We start from the raw sequence: 17,344 nt of genomic DNA, 5'->3' as shown, positions 1-17,344 counted from the left end.
GACAGCCCCTCAAACAGGTTAGGACGTTCTCTTCTGCTGCTAACCTGTGACGGATGGGAAGTAAATCCCGACCAGCAGGGTGAAGAAGCTGGTGATGTCAGACATGACGTAGCGGTTGGAGCTGGTTGGCGGACCGTCTGTATTCACCTCTGATGCAAGACCACGCTTCTCCAGGAACATCCCTTTTTCTAGGTAGTTCCCAAACAGGTTCTCTAACAAACAGAGGGACATCTTAATGAGCATGTGAGGTGGATTGATCCTCATACTGATGATTGGTAGAGGGTATTATTGATCAGGCTTCTCTTACTTGCCAGGATGCCACTAGTGACCCCTGGGATGCCCTGTATCTCCGTCACGTTGTTGGTGGTGAAGTATTCGTCACACGTGGCATTGAGACCGTCAGAGTCACAGAAGGTCCTCCACAGTTTGGTGGTGACCGTTTCATTGTCTATCTCCATGACCTTTGCACAGACGTCGTAACCTTTAGAGAGGAGCGTTCGATTCCCCAGGAGGCAGACGCTGTTAAGAAAGTCAACACGTACCATCGTCACATTCCTCGGATCATCTCCGGCGAGACTTTGAGAAGTGAATGAGCGAGTCACTTACGGGAAGATGGGGGGGTCGATGGCGGTCTTGATGACTCCGGCATAAACAGCCACGATGGAGAGAATGACACACGCCAGGAAGAGCAGCGCCAGCTTGTTCACATACTTGACCCCGACAAACACCACCAGCGACATGAAGCCCAGTACCAGGGTGCCGTAGACCCGCATGTTGTTGAGGAGGGCCAGCTCTGCCTCCTGACCCTCCAGGCCCTCGATCTTAAAGATGGCTGCCTGCGGGATGATATAAATCTGAAAGAATGGAAAGATGGAGGGAGAAAGACCAGGCAAGGTGTGGTGGAGAAGGGTGGAAGAATGAGGAAATGGTTATTAAACAGAATATGGACAAACAGACAATATTTAAGGCTGTAAAGACAATATTCTACTCACCAGCAGGATTTCAATGCAGCCCAGAATGTACATGGCACCTGCAAAAGTGGTGCCTAAGTAGAAGCAGATCCCAACAGCTCCACCAAACTCCGGCCCCAGAGAGCGAGAGATCATGTAATATGAACCTCCAGCTGTGAGTAAAAAAAAAAACACACAGAAGAGTCGGTGAGCTGTTCTGTCACACCAGCTGTTCTGTCACACCAGTACATCCACTCTCAGATATTCACCCACTCACCTGGTACCACTCCGTTTGTTGCAATGGCACTCATGGAGATGGCTGTGAGCATCGTCTGGAGAAAGCAGCACACAACAGAGGAGGTTAGGAATACATCTTAGGATTTCAATAAGGGCTGTCCTTGAACAACGAGTCGACTAACAATTGTACAATTTTGTTGACTAATCCAGTCGTAGTTTTTAATAGACAGATCTGTAAAACCGCGTTACTCCACAAAGAATCACATAAACCCTCCCCTTAAAAGGTTGTGTTTACCAGAGATGTGCTCTCAAGTGTCTTAATAAGTCCTTAAGTATCATAAAAGCGTAAAAAAGTACTAATCTACTGAGACCAAAACAGCAGACTAGTCGATTAATCGACTAAGAGGGGGAAGCCTTAATTTTAATAGTCACCTTTAAAGAAACAGTGTGTGCAGCATTTAGGGAGATCTATTGGTATAAAAAGGAATAATATATATATAAGTTGGTTTTGTTTGGTCTATATTCACCTGAAAATAAGAATATTTGTGTTTTTGTCACCTTAGAAGGATCTGTTTATATCTACATACGGAGCCGGCAGCCATGTTTCTACAGTGGCCCAGAACGGACAAACCATTTTGCTTCCCTTTCTCGATCAAAAAAACACATGACATCCAGGGCCGAAAACCAAAACATGGGAAACCTCTGTTGGTCTTGAGGAGCTGCAGCACTTATTTCTGCACAAACTGCAACTTCCACTGAATATTCACTTAAAAACTGCTACTCTTTCAACAACTGGCTATAGCAAGGCTCATTCTGGTTTTCATGTTTTCCCATCGGCGAACAAAGGAAGTTTCAACTGGTTGCAATCTGCAGCCTCGCCGCTAGATGTCACAACACACAAGGCATGTTTAAGGTCATCACTATATTTGTAGCCTGTTAACCCCGCGTGAGTTGGTTGGTGACGGAGCAGCAAAATGATGTTGGTGGTGTTAGTGGGTTTATTGGCAGACCACCTTATGCCAGGATTTATTATCACCTTCAGCATCTGTGCAATGCCTGTTATATATTAAAGCAGACTGTAGTTTAATAATAATGATTATGCTTATTTATTTTTCAAGCTTAAGCACAAAGTGTTTTTTCCGAGAAAAAGATCTGCAGAAAAAGAAAAAAAAATCTGAAGTTCATATAACACCCCCTTTAATGACATGCAAATCTATCTACAGACAGTCCTTGTGTTTGTTTCCGTTATGGCTGCAAACACAAATGCCTCAAATACTTTTAAGACCAAACTGACTCCACACAGCTGCTTCCACACAACGGTTATTCACCACACATCTTCCTCTGCATCCACATCCACAGTTTTTTTATTAGTGTTATATATGTTAGAACTTTCCTTTCTGTATGTCAGCCCTGTATCTTTGTTGTTTAACATAAAAATACATAACAAAACTCTTCTTAACTGCATCTCATTATAGTGTATTTGCTCATGCAAATAAAACAAAAATAATTATAATAAAATAAAACCTTCCCAACTGTGTGTAATTCCTTTATCTTTGTTTTCGCAAATAAAACAAATAAAAAGAAAATACAAATAAAAAACTTTGCCATCTGTAGGTCATTTTTTGTTTCTTTGTTGTTGCAATGATAATAAAAATAATAATAATTAGAAAAACATTTTTGTCTATCTGTATGTCATTCCTTAATCTTTGTTTTTGCAACTAAAAATAAATAAAACCTACCTTTGTTGTTGCAAAAATATATATATAAATAATAATAATTTGAAAAAGCATTCCTATCTGTACGTCATTCCTTTATCTTTGTTGTTGCAAATAAAAACAAACTAAAGAAAAATATTAAATAAAAAACCCTCCCATCTGTATCTCACTCCTGTATCGTTGTTGATGCAAATAAAATAAAATAAAAAACATATAAATATGAATATGTGTGTTCTGAGCAACCACTTGCTGTGATTTTGTGGATGGACGTTTACAGCTCTATCGGCCTGCAATAAATTTAACACTCGTATTTTTATGTAACATTTGTTTTCTGAGCAGTTAGTCACAAAGAGCCTTCGTGTTTCACAACAAATACATAACAGCAGTTTTATAGTTTTACTCACCGTGGAGCAACACATGAAGACGATTATGAAGGAACCGAAGACGCCTCCGACCCCGACCATCCAAGTCATCCGCAGAAAGAGGATCACCCCAAAAATGTTCTGGATGCACGGCAAGTACACACCCATCAGAGTACCAAGCTGTGGAGCCTGAGAAGCACAACGTTTTTGTGTCTTGGTTGTCACTCATTTTACATGGATTAAAAAATGGGGTTATAATCGAGCAGTAGTGCACTTTGTTGTTTAGTCTCTGTCTGCTGAAATATATTCTGTCCAACTTTTCATTAGAAAGAAAGGGGTTTTATTCTTTTCAAACACAAAGAGAAGACGACAAGCTCTTTGTTTGATTGAAATGGGTCTATTCACCCTGAGTAACTCTGCAGAGAGGTTGGAAGAGAAATGTGTATTCTCCTTTTCTTCGTTGTCCCGTTGAGGAATCTGTTGGCTGGCAGCAACACATTCAAACAAAGTAGTTTGCATAATAAATGTATCTATGTACATCTATCCATAGATCTCTTTTTTCGTTGCTGAGAATTGTGTGTAAAAACAAATGTAAATGCCCACAAAGTTGATCCAAGGGGCCAAATGTTATACGGAAAGTTGTTAATCTCCCTTTCACTCATAAATTATAAATTTCTCGTACAACTATCTGGTTTCAGTTAACAGAGGGCAGAAGATTTTACTTTTTTTTATCAAAAGTTTGACGGTAGAAATCAGATTTCTTAGGTCTTTGCTGGTCCTTAAAGTTAAAGTTTGAGGTGTTTGATAGTCACTGCTTGTGTTTTGTACAGATTGGAATGCTGGTGATGCTCTTGACTGCAGCATCCTTCACGTGACTCAGTCTGAGTAACGTCTCGTTATAGTGCAGTCCTCTGTCTGTGTCTTTTCCTGCAGACTTAATTTCTAAAATATGTGCAAAAGGGTAACCAGGTCGTCAATGTATTGCTGGTTAATTTAATATATATACACTTAAATGTAGTTGTATGCACCAAGCAGCCAAAGTGAAGCCAATGTCTTAAACCTGCATCCCCTCTAATGGCCATCAGGGGGCGACTCCTCTCGTTACAAAAAGAAGTCTATGAGAAAATGACTTCTCATTTGATTTAATCCCTCAGTAAACATTGTAAACATGAGTTTATGGTCTCAATCTCTAGTTTCAAGTCTTCTTCAATACAGCATGATGTTCATTTAGTAAAGTATGGTCCTATTTAGAATAAAATAGATCATAAAGCAGGGGATGCTTTAGGGCGGGGCTACCTTGTGATTGACAGGTTGCTACCATGGCGTTGTCCGGTCTGAGAGTTGTCCATGTTTTCTTCCTACAACTTTAACCCTTTCACAGTGTGTTTTCAATTCATGTAAGTTGATTGTAACATTTTTGGTCTCCTAAAAATGTCTTATTCATGGGGTGACGTCCACCTCAAATATACATTGTATGGTGTGCACCCATAAGGCCATGTGTTTATTAAAGTCTCGACCTATTTAAACATGATAACTTCTCATATGAACATATTTTATAGTATAACAACACAAAAACTGACATTTGAACTGTGAGTTTCATGATATATTTTCAGATAAAGCTGCTCTTCTGCTTCAGATCACTGTTGCGTAGGAATGAATGGATCACACTCAGTACTCTACCTTGACAGGTTTTTTAGACGGACGTGCCCCCTCCTCGTTATTCTCGGCCTCTTCGTGCTCTTTGCTTCCTGTCGGCAGGTTGGAGTAGTTGGCCAGACTGCTGAGCAGAGAGGAGACCATCGGACTGGTGTCCATCTCCTCCTGCAGCAGCACACACACAGAAACACAAAATTAGAACTGGTCATATAAAACTCCAGGTTTTATACTGGTCTGTGAGAACGATCCCCACCTCAAACAGAGCCATGTGTTTGCCGTCATACTGCTGGCTCTTATCCAGGTCTCTGCCTGCACTGCTGTTGATGAAAGGACTGCTCTCTTTGGGGTTCCCATCACCTGAAACACAGAAGCACCAACTAGCAGAGTTAGAGCAGAGTCTTCTTCATGCACAGCTGCTCACAGATGCTATGTATTTATGATGACAACAAAATGACTTCTAGATTGTTAATAAATCTATTTAGACTGTTAAAATGTTCCATCACTTGGTATTTAACAAGGAGCTGTCAAATTGTTACTGGAGCTTTTATGTATAGCAAAGATATCGATCACAACCCTCTGACTTCTATCTTTGGTTTAGAGATGCAGATATCAAATATAGCTGAAACTAGACGACTGATTATCCTCAGTTGGAAGAAGGCAGTCATCATCTCTCATCTCTAAGACACTAAGCACCTTAAACCATCCGGGGTTCTCTCAAAGTCTGGAAGTATAAGTGTACTTAAATGTCAGGCGTTTATTACATTTTGTATTTGAATGTTTGTATAAAAGTTGAAAAATGAATAAATTATTTGAATTGAGAAAGTAAATGTACTGCATGTATGAAGATCAGTAAATCAGTGTTGCTTTTATTTCCTATTACACGTAGTCATTTGACTGATTGCAAAAACAAATATGTTGATGAAAGCAGCATTAACACTTTACTCAATTCAGTGAGTATTTATGAAATCTAATGTCTAAGTTTTCTGAATCAGTTTTATTACAGTTCTGACTGTAAAACCACAGGCAGCCATATCGGTTTTAATATCCTCCTCATTTAATAGGATTAAGTCTTCGCTGCGAGAACTTCTTCTTTTATCCAAATCTTGAATTTACATTCTTATTTTGTTGCATCATATTTTACTCCCCACTATAACTTCTCATTATGGGATATCTCTTTGCCTCCTTCCTGTAAGCTGAAACCTGAGCAAAATCCATTATCTTGGAGTACAAATGCATTTGAAATCCTGTACAAGTTGTGAAAGGAGCCACATGTAAGGGAGGTCCTGCAGCTCGCGGTTGATGAAAGCCACACAATCAAGTCGTCTCTTTCAATTCCCCAAGCCGCGGCAGCATTATACACTAATCTTTAAAGCAAAGAGGAGAGTCAGATGCCAGCCAAACTGCTCTCACGCAGCACATAATCCTTTGAACTACTGCTCTCCTAAAGACGTACTGCCTGACAAATTGGATTAGACAGCATGTCAATTTTGATCTCATTTTGGAGTTTGCAGGACGGATTAGAGTTTTTATCAGCTTCCTGTCAGTACCTGAACACAACACATTCAAAACTCCAAAACACCTTAAACTTTCCTTTATTAGTGATGTGAAAAGACCTTTAAAATTACTTCAAGACCAACGTGCACTCTTTTAATTGTAGGTTAAGAACCAAATAATCTGAGACTGTGCGTCAGACAATTATGTAGATCTGACCATCAAAACTGCATTTTTGTGACATTAAGGCTCACATCATGTCTTTTATTTCTACTTTTAGCCACCTGAGTATTGTGTAATCCAACATGATTTTTCTTTTTTTTTAAATCTGCATTTAAAGCTCATTTCAGCACTTGGCTTAGAGTGAAATCAGCTTTAAAACCATGTTTTACTAAATGCCTTTGTGAGTGTGTGTGTGTGTGTGTGTGTGTGTGTGTGTGTGTGTGTGTGTGTGTGTGTGTGTGTGTGTGTGTGTGTGTGTGTGTGTGTGTGTGTGTGTGTGAGGACTTCTCTCTGTGCATGTATAAGTATTTTATGTGTGTTTGCGTAGTACAAGTTGGTCATATTGTTGTTGTGATTGGCTGAAAGGTGAGGGGCCACTGACAATAAAAAGTATATGAAATATAAAGAGCCATTAATAAAAATAATACAACCTTTTAAAACACAGAGGTTGAGTTTAATAATTTCTTAAAATATTTAAAAATGTATTGTTTCATTAATATATTTTGCAAAAACAATTGATGTATTAAGTATTGAAGACTTTGTTTTTTGGGTTACACAGAATTAGCTGAACCAAACACTTAACAGTCTGGATCTAACATCTGTTTTCTGCCTCCTGACCCTCAGTGAACTGCTAAAACATGTGTCTCAAAGTCATAATAAAAGCTGTAGGTGAGCTATTAAATCTGTATTTCACACCCAACAAATGTCGACAACAATGTTTAATTTACAAGCTGTCAAAACAAACCTCACACAATACAAACCCCCAACCTCGTCTTTCACTGCAGTGAAAGCTGAGTGACCTTGGAGTGTAACCAACCAATCTCCTGATCCATTACTGTGACAGACAAGGTTAAATATGTTTTATCTGGCCTGTCATAGTAGATTTCTTCATCTCTGCACGTATCATGGCATTTGAGCGGCATTTAGAAGTGTGTCAGTGACATTTCATAACCAGAGAGGAGCACTCAGTAGAGGGCAGATCTTTCACTGAGACTTTCTTGACTCCCAAAATTATCTTTTAAATTGACAAATATAATATGTGTAATTGATGACACAATTCAAATGGGATCAAATTATTATTTTTGTCACTGTTGACTGCTGTCAATATTTATGTCTCTCGATATATGATGCTGAACATCTGCATGTTAGCATTGTCATTTTGAGCGTGCCGACGTTGTAGATTATGTTGACCCCTCTCTTCACAAATCCCGCGGCATAGAGAGCAAAGATCTGGTCTCCCTGCGAGGGCTCAGCTGTGTGAAACCACACATATTATGAACCACGTCTGACTTTACACTTTCTGATGTGAAAGATAAACCAGAGCCCTTTTTCTCTAGCAAGTCTACTTCTAATTCCTCAGAGCACAAAGACATAGATTCAACAAAAATTGGACCACTGACATACACTGGGAGGACCTCCAAATTTTTCAGCCAGTCAGAAAATAAATCTTTAAACTGTAATCCCCAATATCACAAGTTTAAAAAGTGACTAAAAGTAACGATGATTGAGGTTAAAATATAACAGATATGCAGACGACACACTAGTATTTATTTTACCTTGACAATTTACTGTTTTATATTAAAGCAGAAAACAACTACAAAATGTTGATTCATAACTAATTAATTAGTAGAATTGTAATTAATTAATGACTTGATTCATAACTAATTAATTAGTAGAATTGTAATTAATTAATGACTTGACTTGACTTAATAACTTGCTCTGACCGGGACGGTTTGAAGCTCAGGCATTCAAAATAAAATCAGAATGAGTGTTAAGCAGACAAAAACAGACCACATTAATCCATCTCTAAAATATCTCAGCATATATTTTAGTATGAATTTTAAGATTTGACACCTGGTTTACAAAGCTACTTAAAGAAATGGATCAGACATGTTTACTCTGCGACAGGAAAAAGTAGCTGCCGCTGTCAGTGAAAGGTCAAATCACTACAATCTAGTAAATGTGTTCTAGATTGTTACAGTAAGACAGCAGTTTTAATTGTATTTCTTTTTCTAATTAAAAATAATTCCATTCCATTTTAAAATTCTATTTGTTTACTGTTTTATTCTCTGTAGCACTTTCATTCAGATGGAAAAAAAATCTGTTTTAAAAGATGAGTCAGCCAATCCGGTAGAGCTACCTGAGGGCTGTAATGCAGGAAGAAAACATTTTTGTTCTGTGATACAACCAGAAGTGCCTTGCCCGAGGATTCCTGCCTCTGTTTGAGCTCATAAGTGGCTAAAAGATGTTTGTCTGTCTGTCTATTTATTTATCTCTGGCATTTTGGACGACCTGTAGTGCACATCTGACAAAATCAAAGCACAGACAGCAGTTTCCCTTTGATTAGATAACACAGGAGAACCATTGGACGGGAGATAAAAGAATGTCTAAGGCGACCTATATAGATAAATTCCTGCAACTGAATAGAACTCGGGTTATATGGGTGTGAACGGCACTTAAGACTGATCCGTATTCAGTCGTAAAAGCTTCTAGGAATATCAGAAATCATTCATGGAAAAATCACAGACATCACCATAGCAACAAAAACTTAAATGTAATTGCAAAATCTAGAAGCAGAAATGAAGCCAAGCAGTAAAGAACCAGGGATCAGACACAGCGAGTGTAAGGTAAGTTTAAGGTGACAGAATACTTTGGGGACGTGTTAAGCAACAACACAAAACTTCTGAGTGGACTTTGTCTTTAATGTCCGGGTCAGATGGGGTCGCTCGTCCCGTATTCATCATGTCCACGGCAAATTACTGCCCCAGGATGAGCTCTTTTGTGTTCCTTTGTCTGTATGCAATGCTAAAACTACTTCCTAATGCAACTCTAAAACACAAAATTGCTTCAACCTTCAGCCCGTATCTTATTTTTTGCAAGGAGGGATGTGTTTATTGGTTTATATGTAATAAGGTCTTAATAAAATGACGCAGTTTAGATTGTAAGTAAATAAGTTAAGACTTTAATGGCTCAATCTCTCATGTTTTAATGTGTAAATGTGAGTTAAATATTATTGTCTTTTAATATAATTAAAGAGAAATCCATCCTGGGGGGAATTTGAATGTTGGCACCAAATTTCCTGGCAATCCATCCAATAGTTTTTTACATATTTTTCTGAAAGCCAAATATATCTGGGGCAAAAAATATTATCCACAACTATAAGATACCTCAGGAGGTAGAGCTTCCTGTGGTTCCATCCCTGGCTCCTGCAGTCTACATCTCAAAGTATCCTTGGGCAAAATGCTGAACCCTGAAATGCCTTTGCCACCTGTGCATAAAGTGCTTTAAATAGTTGCTAATTCTATAAAAGTGCATCATAAATGCAGGTTTATTCATGAGCCTCGTAGGTTTGGTTCTCCAGAAGTAAGAAAGTACCAAACTAGTAAATGACACAAAGAGGAATGAAAACAGATTGTAAATTACAAAGATTAGTCCATGTGTTAATGTTTGAGGGAGATGTCCAGAGAGTAATCTGTCCAAAACACAAACACACACACAAACACACAAACATACACACAAGTAAATAGCTAAATTACTAAAAATAATTTGTCCTGAACGAACCCTGACAACCAAAACGTTCCAGATAAATTTATGATTCAAATGTTCAGCAGATTTTAAATGATTTGTTTGGCACTAATGAATAATCCCTCTGTCTACATCTCTGTTTTATCCTCCAGAGAGACAGTCAAATATGACTTATTGATAAGAAGTGATCGGCTCAGAACGATGACATCACTGCGGAATTACAAGCTCTAAAAAATGTCTGTAATGATGCCGCTGCAGAGTTGTGACTCTGACTCTGACTCTGCATGCAGATGAAAGGCGGGGCGGTGTAGATTTGTACCCTTGATGTGACACGGCTATTACAAAATGGACAGTTTATATCGGCTTTTAAAAGCTTAATAGGGCAGAGGCTCAAGCGGATTATCCAGCAGCTGCTGGAGGCCACAGGAGGAAGGCAAAAAATGAACTTCTGCATGTGAGAGAACGGCACCAATCAGCTGCACACCAAACGTCACAATCACATCAACACGTCCCTCATCCATTTTCACCTCGCCTGCTGTAACTGGGGAATTAAAGCTAATTCCATGAAGTCATTTGTTTAATTTAAATCTATCTGCTGACCTACACTCTTTAAATGTCTGCTGCCTGCGTGGTGCTTCTGTCTCTCGGGCAGATTGTAGTCAGCAGGGGTGACACTGAAATGTGATGCTGTCTGCCAAAGGTGGATCGACTTTAAATGTAAAAACTTGCCATTAAAACAGGAAGGAGGACAGAATAATCTGGCGGTGAGGTCGCAGATTGCAACCAACTGAAACTTCTCTCGTGTGCAAAGTGTTAAGGAGAACTACAGTGGCCAATATACAGTTAAATTAAGAAGGTAAACGTAGTAGTGGTGCAATGGATCGTGAAACTCACAGATCAGAGTCACTGATTGGATCAACACAAAAGAAAAAAGGGAGAAAATATAACTTTTAGAGATACCTGATCTGTTTTTTTGCCATTTTACGAGATGACATGTGAACACATCATGACAACGTTATTACTAACCTCAGCCCAATACTCTGTCTTCACCGAACAGAGCCTGAGCGCATCACAATGCTTCTGAATGGAACCTTTGTTTTCGTTGGTCACGTTGCATGATGAATGCATGCTCGCACTTCCAAAAGCTTCTTCTCATCAACCAAATTTAATGTTCTGCAGCAGAAGACACTTTATTTTGCGCTCCATTGTTTTCCAGACACGCACAGCATCAAGTTAGATTAAAAGCCCCCTTAGTCGTGATATTAAAGTCTAACAGAACTGCCTCATGTGGTACACTTTCTGAAAGTCCTGATGTGTGCATGATGATGGCGAAGGTGATTATTTTACCACTATATGCTTCTCCAGGCCCGCAGACACATGAACTACGAATTTCAACTTTTAGAGCATCCATCAACTTGTCAACAGATATCATCAAAACAAGAAAACAACATCTCAAAATCCAAACCAGCCTCCAATATTTCCAGATGTGAAGCTTTGTTGTTCAACAAAACCATGCCTTTTCCTCTGAAATCCCTTTCCCTCTTCAGTCTCTCCAACACGTACAAGCTTGTTCGCCAAAGAGAATCACACTCCAGGGGACAAACTGTTCCTTGTTTAACTTGGATGCTTATGAGACCGTGGTGTTCCTGTGTTAGTTCACGTGTTTGTGAGCCAGCATAGGCTTGAATGTGGTGAGAAGATGCAACACCCACAGTCCCACACACACTATAAACAGGTAGTGTATAAATACATAAATATAAACACAGTCGAGGAGCAAAAAAATATAGGCTGTTTATAATACAGTGCCCGTTCAAAACCACTTGGTATGTGGCTCGAGAACTATTCATAAAAACAACTTTACTATTTGACACTGTGCTTCCTTTGGTCCTCTGCAATAAACCTGCTATTATATACAGGCGGCAACCTCTGGTTCTGAAAAGAAAAGCCAATGCTGAAGATAAAGCATAATAAAGCAGGGTATGCTTTAGGGCGGGGCTACCTTGTGATTGACAGGTCGCTACCCTACAAAAGGCCGTATACGGTGTTTCTAAGTCCCTCCTCAGCATTCCAAATATGGTCATCTCCGTTCACTGGTTGCAAAAAAACAAGATGGCGATGACCAGGGCCAGACTTTACAGTTTGGCATAGTAAGTAATTGCCTTGGAACGCAGTACGTTCTTTAATCACAATAGTGGCTGTTCGGTACCAGGCTCCTCTTTTGACATGTTAAAATGTGCTTAAGCAATACACTGAACCCCAAGTTGGTCCAAAGGGCAGGCCAAAATGTGCTGCCACCATTCGTGCACGTGTGAATGAGTGAATGAGACTCAAATTTGAAACCACTTTTTCTCGTAAAGTAGAAAGTTGCTTTATAAATGCAGCCTCTGTTTGTTTTACCTAATTCAGGTCTTGCAGAAAGATTATCACTCCTCCCTTTGAGCATCATCCGGTGATAAAGCTCAGCAGGTTGCCGATTTAAGGTAGGAAGTAACAACAACAACAACAACAACAACAACAACAACAACAACAACAACAACAACAACAACAACAGATTTCAACTGGACTGGACTGATTATGTGCTCACAATCAGGATTAGAGATGCATACACCTATAGGAAGTATCAACTTGATTCTAGTTAGATAACACAAGAGTGTTCAATTGATTTTATAGAAAATCATTAGCCAAGAATATGACTGTGGGAGTGGATTTAGCGTCAATGGAACAAGCTTGAAAGTTATTTTCCTACAACAAATATGCCCATGGCTTATCTGTAATGGGGGAAAAGGTAGGTATTTGTAGTAACTGACTCATTTGTGTTTTTTGGGATGAAAACAAACCCCAGACCAGGCAGCTGCTGAGCGTTCTCCACATTTTCCCAGACAAGGGAACATTAAATGATTCATCCACAGCTAGAGGCACTAAAGGGTTTATGAAGGTAGATTTGACCTCATCATGTATTAGAAACTTGAGTGGGCATGGATACATTTGGATGAGAAAGTGGTGATAAAGTAAACTGATGAATGGAAGAAAAGAAAGACAGAAAAAACAGCACAACATGAAGTTGTTTAAAGTTTCACAAAAAAAAAGAAGGAAATTCTTAGATGTGTCTTAAAGTATTTACATCATTGTTCTGGTTATTTTATAGAAATGCTGTACTGCAGGTTATACACGTCTAATAAATGTTTACCTCTCATCTGTTTAAACTAATTTCTCGGATCCTTCTGGCATCATTTCACATTTGTGTTTGATGATACTAAAGGATAACGAAAGAAATATTCTCTTTTTTGTTTTACCGTCAACAAATCCAATAAAAAGACCAAATCACCAATTCATTAGTCCGTCTCAACTTTCAGACTTCCCAATCCTGCCTGTGGCTCTTAGACTCAAGTCAACTGAAACAAGTCACAACTACTTTGATAAAAAATTTATTTTATTTACCATCTCCGTAATTTCAAGCAAATGTTACTCAAACAAGAGTTGTTTGTGTATTTTGTTGTGGAATCATTTCAGCTGCCGATTCAAGTATAAAGGATATTTCCAGCAGATGGTTTTGTGTATGTGGGATTGTGGAAACCAACTGTTTATCGTAATGATGAAACATGTCTGGCTCGCTGTTGTGGGAGGGGAAGTGATGAGGAAGAAAGGATTAGACCGCACAGTTTTTAATAATCTCCAATCTGAGACAAGTGGGTGGTATATATGTTGTGGCTCAGTGGGAGGATTAGACGAGAGCTCTATCACTTTTCCCACTTCTCCTTAACGAGTTCAGTCACTCTGCTCCAGGATGTCAAAGTGGTCTGTGGTGAGATCACGGCCTTAGTAAAGCCACCAAAGCCTCAGAGAGTCATGTCACTGAAAAGTGCTGGTGTGACACAATTGTTTCACATCCAAACTTTTTTTTCTAGGGGACAACCTTTTACAAGTGACAAACCATCGCGACCCAATTCACAAGAAGCCTTATATATAAAGTGTGAAAAGAGTTTTAGACTTGAACCATCCCTTGTGCAATCTACAGCAGGTCAATGAAAGTGTCTACCTGCCAACAAGCAAAAGGCTCGTCCAGTAAGAAAACATGCAGAGGGTTTAGTTTGAAATAAAATGTACCTAGCTCATACATTAAGCATATTGAATTGTATCAATCGATGTTAATGTACTCTATATTCTAAATCCAACTTCGACATTCTGACCTTCTCGCTTTTTATGAATTAAAGTCAATGTCTGAAACACTCTTCATTCTGTGATCAGTAATTTAAGAGACCGTAGAACTCATTTTCCACTAAAATTCCAAATATGACAATATTCCAAATTTGATATCGGGGATGTGAACAGCATATTGTGCTTATATATTCTGAATTAGGTCTTATTCCAAATGGAGCATGTTCTTATTAAGACATGTGGAATAAGCAGATTTTAATCAGGTTTTAGGATCATTCTTTGGATATTTTTCGACAGCAAATTTGTAATAATCGCCTAAATGTTTTTTTTTAACGGCACTTTTCGACACTCTGCCTCTTTCCTGTTTACGTTCAGCTCTGTTTGTTGTACACTAGTTATACACAAACTAACTAGCTAAGACTTTGCAAAGACGCATGCCCAAAATAAAAGCTCGCATTTCTGATCAGAAGGAGAAACAGACCAACTTTTAAACATTATGAAGGACTTAGGTTTTTGGAAACGCACATATATTGCAACGCTGAACTTTTCAAGAAAGTGTTAGAAGGAATGAAAGAGGGAGGATGCGGGTTCACATGGTCGAACAAGACGAAATATTGGTGTAATACTCATTTTCATAAGCCATGTAAGCAGCTTGGTAAGAATATTGTCTTAAAAGTACAAAAAGAAGAAGAATTCGTGCATGTAAACATAGTCTTTTCTTTATGTTGCTCACGTTTTAAAACCTATCCTTTGCAAAACACATCCATCACATGCTGGAGGTTAAGGGTGAATCTGATATGTCAAACCTCAGTGCTGCTGCTGACAATTGTCCACTGTGTTTCCTGTCCTGAGCCAGTTTATTAAAGCTGTAAATCAGCTGAGGACACATCAGTGAAATTACAGAGAAGCAGCAATTTTAAAATCCCTTATATGGCATTAAGAGAGCAGCTTTAAATAATGCAGCAGTCCGCTGCGATGACATAATTCCTGATGCACAATTACATGACTGCTTATGTCTACACAATTTATCATGTTGAAATATTATTTTATTTTTCATAGTTTCAGCTTTTAGTAACAGCTGTTGTTTTTTTGTGATTACTTGACTGTTTAATGTAACACAGTACGTGATGCTGCTGCTTCTGTTCCTCTCTTAAATACTACTAATGTGATAATATAGTGTAGTAACTGGTGACTTTTTTTGTCCTTCTTTAGCTGTCAGCAATGACTCTTCAGCAAAGACAACGCTTCATCATCTGCATAAGGTTGAGATGGATGTTTTGTCAGTGCATCACTCTTCCATTTACGCTTATTTGTCAGGTGACCCTTCGTCGCTCAGTGAAATTACAATGGTGGACACTCTGCATTAACGTATGGGCAATCAAACAAATTGATTCTGATTCAAACAACGGTGGATGAACTAACAACATCTGGCGAGCCGATTAAGTCCATCTCAGCGGACTGTGGTCGTGTTAGGAGGGCAGGAGGTTTGGTATCGACCTTCTCTAGGCAAAATGGGGAATAACGGTATTTCCCAATTTGGTAAAATATTCCCTTAAAGGAACACTGTATATAATATGCTTTTTTTGCCTTCCTTCCTACATGTGTTGAGCCTATTATTGCTCAGCATACATAATTGAGGTATGAGCCTTGAAATACTATTATCTTACATCTCATCTTGTTCCAATAAATCTGCGTATTCCTTTAAGTAGAATGAATTGATTAGTTCCCTGTCAGCCATTACTCATTCACCTGAGAGAGGGAGAGAAAGAGCAACTCTGTTGTGTGAGAAGCAATTTAGTTAAAATGTTCCAGTTGGAAGCGTTTCATTTTAATAAAGTGACCGGCAGTTATTCCCAACCTGGAGGTCGAGACCCCCACTGTGGGTCACAAGATAAATCTAAAGCGTCATGAGATTATTATATAATTGTGTATATTGTGTCTATGTCTTTGTCAATGTATTGTGTATGTCTTTGTTTATGGTGGCAAACCAGTTTCCCCATTGGGGATTAATAAAGTTCATCCTATTCTATGAAGTATCATCATGTTCCCATTCCTAGTTCAACACTTTGGTCCAGACTGAAACATCTCAACAACTATTAGATGGATCATCAATACATTAACTACAGACATTCATGATCCACAGACAATAAATCCTGTGGGCTTTGAACCCTTGATTTTCCCCCTAGCACCACCATAGTGTTAGCATTCTTGGTTCATAGTGAATTATATAGTCAACAATTGGCTGTCCTGCCATTAACATTTGCCACAGATATTCAGGGTCTCCAGAGGATTTAATTTGATAACATTTCCAAGCACTCATAAGAAATTTGTAAACAGTTTATAAACTGCTTATAATATAATATATATATATATATATATATATATATATATATATATATATATATATATATATATATATATATAACAGGATGCTGGGCTCCTAGCGAGCTGCAACAACACTTTACAGCGCCACTGACATGAGTTGTCACCATGACAACTAACAACAATCATCATTTTCTTTTGTTCAAGTCAAATGACCATGAAAAACATTTCAATGCCTGTTCCATTTCTATTCTATTCATGTGTGTGTTCATGCACCTCCAACCAAGGTTTAATCTCTCCCAGTCTAAACAGACCATCTGTCCCCAGAGATCGTTTTGACTGACCAAAATGACAAGGACACCGAGACGGGTGAAACCTGCCATTGAGTTTCATAAATGTGTGTGAAAAAGTTAAAATAAAAAAAATGGGACTACAAGCTGCATTTGGTTGCAATGCATCATCTTGTAACCTTGTTACCTAGAAGATGTACTTTAAAATAAACATAAAATGGTAAAATAATACACGATAATGGATCATATATGAGATTGTTGCATTTTCTGTCTACATATCTTTTTATAAATAGATGTTAGATTGCAAGTATGAACATCTGCATGTCCAAAGCCACAAAAAAGTGTGTTTATACGGCTGCTTTTAAAAAAACCATTTAATATTATCTGTTTTCTGTTTTGCATCTTTCTGCATGTGTATC

General features: G+C 38.5%; 1 protein-coding gene across 1 annotated transcript in view; it reads right to left on the bottom strand.

Annotated features, from left to right (window-relative positions):
• The window catches only part of slc12a5b (solute carrier family 12 member 5b), a 30,810-nt gene that overhangs the window by 9,166 nt on the left and 4,300 nt on the right, over positions 1-17,344 (bottom strand). Inside the window, exons 2-9 of the mRNA XM_054608769.1 lie at positions 5,174-5,277; positions 4,972-5,085; positions 3,307-3,477; positions 1,228-1,282; positions 993-1,123; positions 607-854; positions 308-519; positions 45-212 (exon numbers count right to left, since the gene is read on the bottom strand). Coding sequence (XP_054464744.1) covers positions 45-212; positions 308-519; positions 607-854; positions 993-1,123; positions 1,228-1,282; positions 3,307-3,477; positions 4,972-5,085; positions 5,174-5,277 — 1,203 coding nt within the window. The remainder of the gene's footprint in view (positions 1-44; positions 213-307; positions 520-606; positions 855-992; positions 1,124-1,227; positions 1,283-3,306; positions 3,478-4,971; positions 5,086-5,173; positions 5,278-17,344) is intronic.

Source organism: Anoplopoma fimbria, chromosome 12 (genome assembly GCF_027596085.1).
Source record: "Anoplopoma fimbria isolate UVic2021 breed Golden Eagle Sablefish chromosome 12, Afim_UVic_2022, whole genome shotgun sequence".
In the NCBI taxonomy this organism is placed as follows: Eukaryota; Metazoa; Chordata; class Actinopteri; order Perciformes; family Anoplopomatidae; genus Anoplopoma; species Anoplopoma fimbria.
Note: the sequence above shows the minus strand (reverse complement) of the source record. Positions and strands in the feature narration are given on the sequence as shown.